Here is a 7228-nt window from a genome sequence, read left to right as displayed (position 1 = left end):
GAAAACAGATGATTTAGTTCTGACCAGGGCTGACATTTTGTCAGGCAAATGTGATGGAGAGAGAGGATGACCGACTTAGAGGGCACGCTCAAGGGTCTGGAGAGGGGGCAGGTTGGGTCATACAGGGCGGTCTAGGGAGAAGGGTCCTGGGGACTCAAATGGCTGGGGCTTCAGGGGATAGCCTGGGGGTGACGGCCTGTTGAGGCCCATCCTGGTGAGCCCTGAGGTGCTGGAGCCCTGGCGAGGCAGGACTTGGGGCCAGTCCCACTTCTCAGGCTTGCAGAAGTGACTCCAGGGGTTCCAGCTAAGATGGCACAACTCTTGTCATTCACAGCTGGGGATGGTACAACTGTCTCCCTTCTTTGTAGTAGATGGGACTAGGTCATCTTTCCCTGTGGCCCCCCTTTCCAAAGATGTCCCTCCATTTGAGCACTGCCTATCTGAGAAAGAATCCTGGTATATTATCCAGTGATACCTGGGCCACAGACCCTCAGCACTCAGCAATCTCAGCCAGGTATTGGGTACAGAGAAGGGATAGTGGAGCTGTGTGAGCCGAGTCAGGGAACTTGGAGCACAGGGTACCTCCTTCTGCCTGAGAGGGCGGTGACAGGTGAATGGACCTTGAAGAGAGAGTGGGGACCTGCCAAGCACAGAAGCAAGGGGAAGAAGGGTTCTTCTGGCAAACCTTGGGGAAGACTGGAGTGCTCAGGGCCTGTCCAGGGACCGACGTAAGGCCCGGTGGAGCCAGGAAGGCAGTCAGTGCCTGTCACTAACTCCCCTCTCAACATGTGTGTCTGGGCATGCTCCCAGAAGCTCCTGCTGCTGGCTGGTTGTTGTCTGGGACTGAACTCTGCTAGCTCTGATGGAATGGATGACAATGGGAAGGCAGAGCTACTTGAAGGAAGCCTTGATGTGGCCTGAGGCTGATTCACTGAGGCTGGCTAGAGCAGGCAGGGTATATGGGGAGATGGGGAGCTGCAGAGAGGAGTGGGAGTCCAATTATGTAATGGCCCCCACTGTCACAAAGCCACATGCACATCTGGGGTTGGGGCCAGGAGGTGGCATCAGGTAACATAGTCTGGGGCGGTGGCAGATTCTCCTGTGAGCTTATAGATTGCCCCTGGCTGTCCCCACCTGGGCTGCCACCCAGCAGGGCCTGGTGCTAGGTCGACTGGGACCTGTTCCTTCAGGGAAGGCCCAAGTGAGGACACCTCAGTGGGGACTTACAGGATGGGAAGCAGGGACAGGGGAGGGGGTACAACAGCCTGGCCTCAGCCCCTGCAGAGTCCTGAAGGCTGGCCCTTTAAGGGAAATGGGCCGGATACAAAGTCCGACGCTGGCTGCAGTATCTGGGCGATACTCACTGGACCCTGGCCTGAGTGTGGTTGGAGAGGGTGAGTGGTCTTTTCCAAGCCTGTCTGGGCCACCAGTGACAGGCAGGAGTTTGTTCAAGTGGCTGCTCCCCAGGCTTCAATGGCCACCCCTCTGTCCTTCCGTAAGGAAGCATTTACTGAGACCTCTCCACCTCCAGCAACAGTGTGTCCAGCCTAGCCCAGTGAGTCGGGAGGATGTTTCTATAAAACCTGCCTCTGTAGAGGCAGGAGAGGCTGGCTGCCCTCTGGAACCTGGCTTAGACAACACTGGACCCATCCAGCTGTGGGCACTATCACCTAACAGAGGGGCTGGGTTGGCTGGCAGGAGGCAGGGATAGCCAGGAATCAAGGAGAAAACACCCCTCTCTGCCTCTACCACGTGGTCGTGGAGTCTGAGGTATGGCCTGCGTAGGGGTGAGCCACTATCTGTGGGGATGGAGAGGTCGTGCTTGGGAGGAAGGTCCTGTGGGCACGCTGTCTTAAGGCGGGTCCTGTGGCACAGTCCCGAGTTCTAAGGCGGATTGATCCTCATTTGTACAGTGGGTGTAATGTACGTAATGCGAGAAATTCAAGGCCTGCCTCTAGGCTGGGGTTATAGCACGACAGACTCCAGAATCAGTGAAAAATATCGCTCCTGAGGCGGCCTAGGCTGGCCTTGCAGGCAGTGGCCACAGGGCGCGTGGGTAGGGACAGTGTGCCCGAGGGAGAGTAATGGCTCCGCAGCTCTCCGATGCCAGGATGGAGCAGGCGGGGTGTGCGCCTAGTGGGAAATATCCTACCTAATTCGTCTTCTCACGGCCACCCAAGAAGAGCGCGCAGCGTGAATGTGGGCCATCGGTGGGACGGGACAGCGAGTAGGGGAAGCTCTGCTCTTCACCACTGCCCCTAATACTCACATTTCCCCTTTGACCCCCACTAGGTCTTGCTCTGCACTAGGGGACGTCCTCTTCCTATTGGTCAAGAGGTTGAATTTGCCCAGCGCCTCCTCTCTCCAAACAAACCCTTGCCTGCGTCTCTGTTCTACTGAGATTTGAGTCCAAGCCGGTTTTCCTCTTACCTCTTTGCCCTCAACGGAGGAAACCGAGGCAGCAGCAGGAGAAACAGGCAGCTGAAGCCATAAATCTCTGAGCACTCACCGGCTCCATCTGCTTGGAGCGTTTAGGGCACCTCGGACGCGGTGTCCCTGCGGACCGCGGGCAGCGGCAGGGGGCGCTCGCCACCACGCCACGCGCACCTCCCCCAGCGCCACAGGTCCGTCGGAGCCCAGTCTGGGCGGGAACGCTTTTGGGGACATGGTTCAGGGCAGTCTCCCCGCTTTTCCACTGCCTGCACTCGGCCTGTTCCTTTTCGGACGCTGTCGTGGTTGTGGTTTATTGTGTTCCGGCGTCCAACACATCCCTCACCCTCATTTTGGGACTCGGGCGAGAGCAAAGACCCACTAGCGACCACCTTCCTCGTCTCAGGGGCTCCGCCCAAGCCCTGCAGTCCTCAGAAGACAGGTCCCCCTCCGTGCCCACGCCCAAGCAGCGTCCCTGCTCCCGGCGCACACTGACCCTTTCTCTCCCGCAAGCATCCTTGTCAGCGTCCCGATGACCCCAAATGCAGTGCCCCTCGGACCCCCACGCACAGAGGCCGGGGGGAAGGGAGTGGGGGTGCTGGGGCAGAGGCTGGTCGTGGGGAGGGTGCGATCCGCAGTCCTCGGCGCGGCGCCCCTCCACCCAGCTGCGCGCGGCCGGCCACCCGCCCCGCCTCCTGCCCCCGCCTCCAGTCTCCTCCCTCCCGCAGCCGCTGCTTCGCTCCCCATTCCCCTGCCACCGCGGGCTGCCTGCAGGAGCAGCTCCGGGCCTGAGCGAGATAGCTAGCGCCGCAGCCTCCGCTCCTCTTCCGAAAACCAGCAGCGCGTCCCCCACCGCCCGCGGGACCCCGCACCCTCGCGCGCGTCCAGCAGCTTCAGGGTGGGAGGGTGCAACTTTCCCGGTCCTGGGAGGGGCAGGGACGGCAGCGGGACAACTTGGAAAACTTCTCTGGGGCGAAGAGCAGGGTCGCCGGGCGCCAGTGGAAGAGGATGTAAGAGGGCGGTGACTGGCCTCTGGCGACCCCCCACCTCCTAGGTCCAGTTCGGCCTGGCCATGGAGCTCCAGCACCCTCAGCGCCGCTTGGGAGGCGGCCCCCTTATCTAGCCGCGCTGGATGGGACAGAGCTGTTGCCGGTTGTGCTCGCCCTGGGAGAGAAGCGCCCCCTCTCCCGGCCCTACCATGGACCACCAGGAGCCCTACTCCGTGCAGGCCACCGCGGCCATCGCTGCGGCCATCACCTTCCTCATCCTCTTCACCATCTTCGGCAACGCGCTTGTCATCCTGGCCGTGTTGACAAGCCGCTCGCTACGCGCCCCGCAGAACCTGTTTCTGGTGTCGTTGGCCGCCGCCGACATCCTGGTGGCCACACTCATCATCCCTTTCTCGCTGGCCAATGAGCTGCTGGGCTACTGGTACTTCCGGCGCACGTGGTGTGAGGTGTACCTGGCGCTCGACGTGCTCTTCTGTACCTCGTCTATCGTGCACCTGTGTGCCATCAGCCTGGACCGCTACTGGGCAGTGAGTCGCGCACTGGAGTACAACTCCAAGCGCACCCCGCGCCGCATCAAGTGCATCATCCTCACCGTGTGGCTCATCGCGGCTGTCATCTCGCTGCCACCCCTCGTCTATAAGGGAGACCAGGGACCCCAGCCTCACGGGCGCCCGCAGTGTAAGCTCAACCAAGAGGCCTGGTACATCCTGGCCTCCAGCATTGGGTCCTTCTTTGCGCCCTGCCTCATCATGATCCTAGTCTACCTGCGCATCTACCTGATCGCCAAGCGCAGCCACCGCAGAGGTCCCAGGGCCAAGGGGGGCCTCAGGGATAGTGAGTCTAAGCAGCCCCACAGGGTCCCTGGGGGACCGTCAACCCTGGCCTCTTGTCTGGCTGCCTCTGGAGAGGCCAGCAGACACTCTAAGCCCACTGGGGAGAAGGAGCAGGGGGAGACAGAAGATCCTGGGAGCCCTGCCCTGCCACCTAGCTGGCCTGCCCTTCCCCATGCAGGCCAGAATCTGAAGGAAGCAGTTTGTGGGGTGTCTCTGGAGGAGGAGGTTGAGGAGGAGGAGGACAAGTGTGAGCCTCAGGCCCTGCCAGCTTCCCCTGCCTCAGCCTGCAGCCCACCCCTGCAGCAGCCACAGGGCTCCCGGGTGCTGGCCACCCTGAGAGGCCAGGTGCTCCTGGCCAGGGGAATGGGCACTGCAAGTGGGCAGTGGTGGCGTCGGCGGGCTCAACTGACCCGGGAGAAGCGGTTTACCTTTGTGTTGGCAGTGGTCATTGGCGTCTTTGTGCTCTGCTGGTTCCCTTTCTTCTTTAGCTACAGCCTCGGTGCCATCTGCCCGCAGCACTGCAAGGTGCCCCATGGCCTTTTCCAGTTCTTTTTCTGGATTGGTTACTGCAACAGCTCGCTGAACCCCGTCATCTACACCATCTTCAACCAGGACTTCCGCCGTGCGTTCCGAAGGATCCTTTGCCGCCAGTGGACCCAGACGGCCTGGTGAGCCGCCTGCCTTGTGGGGTTGGTGCCAGGTGGCACCAGAGCTAACCTGCTTTCAGCCCTGGTTCATATGGCCACCTCTCTGAGGCTTTCTGGTCTTGCAGGCCTCATCTTGGGAGCCCCCTGGGAGAGGCAAGGACAGGCACATTGTTCATAGGCTTCCAGCTGAAGCCACCCCTGTTGGCTTAGCTGCTGGGAGACATCTTCTCCACACCCTGCCTGAATGTGGGCAGGTGGAGGAGGCTCAGGCCTTCCTGAGCATGGCCGAGGCCAGGCTGGGGTAGAGCACCTCCTTCCTGGAACTCCGGACCCCTGCAAGCTGATGGGTGCGCTTCCCTTCCTCAAGGACCCTGTGTTCTCTGGCAGGCCATTTGCTTGTGTTTCCCCCACCCCCTCATCTCCCTATAAAGAGCAGGAAGCCAGCCTTCCAGTCTCCCCAGGAGGTCCTGCTGCTCAGGAAGCAGAAAGGATGGCCATGCATCCACCCTAGTCGCTCATGGTCCCTATCAAGCACTGGGCGGGGTTTGCAGCCCTGGTACCATCTCCTGGCCCTTCTTCCCCTTTCTTGAGAAACCTGCTTTTGGATCCTTAGCTCCTTTGAAGCCCAGACCGTGGACTGTTTCCCACTCAGCACCCCTCTGCGTGGCAGGTGGGCACATGGGTATCTCGGTGGGGGCCTCCGGAGGCCTGGCCTCTGCCTCAACAGGACATCTCTGATCACTGGCATTCACCCCCTGCAAAATCCAGGGCGACAATAGCTTGCCACCTACTTGTTTCAGGGAGATGAAAGGCATTGCAGAAAGCTTTGAGCTCTATGGGGAATGCACTAAAGAACCAGAAAATGTGATTCTTTGGTGATATAAAAATCCCCTTTCTCTGTGTTTACCACCACCTGTCTTCCTGTAGATTTTTCTCTTTGCCTGGGGTGCGCAAATTCCTGCCCCACACTGGAAGCGGGGAGTGGCCAACAGAGTCACTGTTTTAGTTAAAGGGTTTCTCTGAGAACGTGTTTGGTGCCCGCAGGGACTTGAGTTATTCTGCTGCATGACAACTTCTTGGCATTTCACCTGAAACTCCAAGAGGGTTTTCAGTGGCTTGAGTCCCCCAATGGGGGGCAAGTCTTTTGTCATCAAGCATGCAGATTGTTTCCCCAAGATAGCTAAAAATACCCACACTCTGGGAATGGTCTGACATGAGAACCTGTGGCAGGTGACAGAGCCCCCAGACAGAACACAAAGCTGGAGCAGGTTAGCAAGGGCCCCGAGGATCCCTGAGGGAGCCCCTGACCTCAATGCCAGGCAGGGCTCCAAGGCCTAAATGGGTCCCTATGATGCATAACTGATCTCACCCCTGGTGGGTACTGACTGGCCACCTCCAACCCGGCCATGTGGCTCCATCCTGCTGATGGTGCTCCAGGGACCTCTACCTCCTGGTTGTCTCCCCTACTCCAGACCCTAGCACCAGGACAACTGGGAGCACACGAGGGATGTTTCCCTATGTCCCTCCTGGGAGTGCCTGGCTTCAACCATAAACCAGTGGGAATCTTAGCTAGGGGTGGGACTGAGTGGCAGGGCACTATTGGCACTCTGATGGACCTGGCCAGATTAGGAGAGATGCTGAGGGTGTTTGCTGGGGTGGGGGGAAGGGAAGGCATGAAAAAGAGCCCCTCCTGGAGAGAGGGGCTATCCAGCTCAACCCTTGGTGTCAGCGTGAGGCCAGCACATTGCCCTGTGGTGGGGCTGGGGAGGTGGGTCCAGGGGAGGGGCTGACTTGTGATTTCTGCTGACTCTTCTAGCTTGTGCTCCAGGGGACTCATGCTATTGTTGCCTGTGGCCCCCCTTGCTGTGATATACAGGTTTTTTTTTGTTTTGTTTTTTTTAAGTCTGAGCTATTTTATCAATAAAGGATATTTTGTATAATAAGCATGTTGTGTCCTTGTGGCTCAAGGGCTGCTGAGAGCAGTTTTTCTAGCTACTTGCAGCAGGGTTGGCATGGGCTCCCTCCCAGGGCCAGTAGCTTTCCCCTCCTCCAGGTGTGGTCTGTTGGTACCCACCCAGTTGCCTGCCTGCTTTGTCCACGCATCATCCACTTATTCCTCATTACAAGTCAGTGGGGGTGGGAGTGGCCAGAGGAACTGGCTGCTTGGGGAAGGAGGAGAGAGTGGGCTTCCCAGAGGAGGTGGCCTTTGGGCTGGGTCTTGGGGGAAGAGCAGAACACCCAGAGATGAGATAGGAAGGCGTTTGGGGTAGGGGAATAGCCCTTGCAAAGGCTGCTGTGTGCAGTGGAT

General features: G+C 59.3%; 1 protein-coding gene across 1 annotated transcript; it reads left to right on the top strand.

Annotated features, from left to right (window-relative positions):
* The first annotated feature begins 3203 nt into the window (after positions 1-3203).
* On the top strand, positions 3204-5323 carry ADRA2B (adrenoceptor alpha 2B). Its single transcript, XM_016142920.2, has one exon. It carries the CDS (start codon positions 3563-3565, stop codon positions 4943-4945), a length of 1383 nt encoding a protein of 460 aa, XP_015998406.2. The 5' UTR covers positions 3204-3562; the 3' UTR covers positions 4946-5323.
* The last annotated feature ends 1905 nt before the right edge of the window (positions 5324-7228 follow it).

Source organism: Rousettus aegyptiacus, unplaced genomic scaffold, assembly GCF_014176215.1.
Source record: "Rousettus aegyptiacus isolate mRouAeg1 unplaced genomic scaffold, mRouAeg1.p scaffold_m13_p_7, whole genome shotgun sequence".
Classification (NCBI taxonomy): Eukaryota; Metazoa; Chordata; class Mammalia; order Chiroptera; family Pteropodidae; genus Rousettus; species Rousettus aegyptiacus.
This window is presented reverse-complemented; position numbering and strand designations above follow the sequence as displayed.

What these genes read in the sequence shown, in the direction of transcription:
- ADRA2B (XM_016142920.2), top strand. Translation starts at nt 3,563, where the DNA reads ATGGGACAGAGCTGTTGCCGGTTGTGCTCGCCCTGGGAGAGAAGCGCC.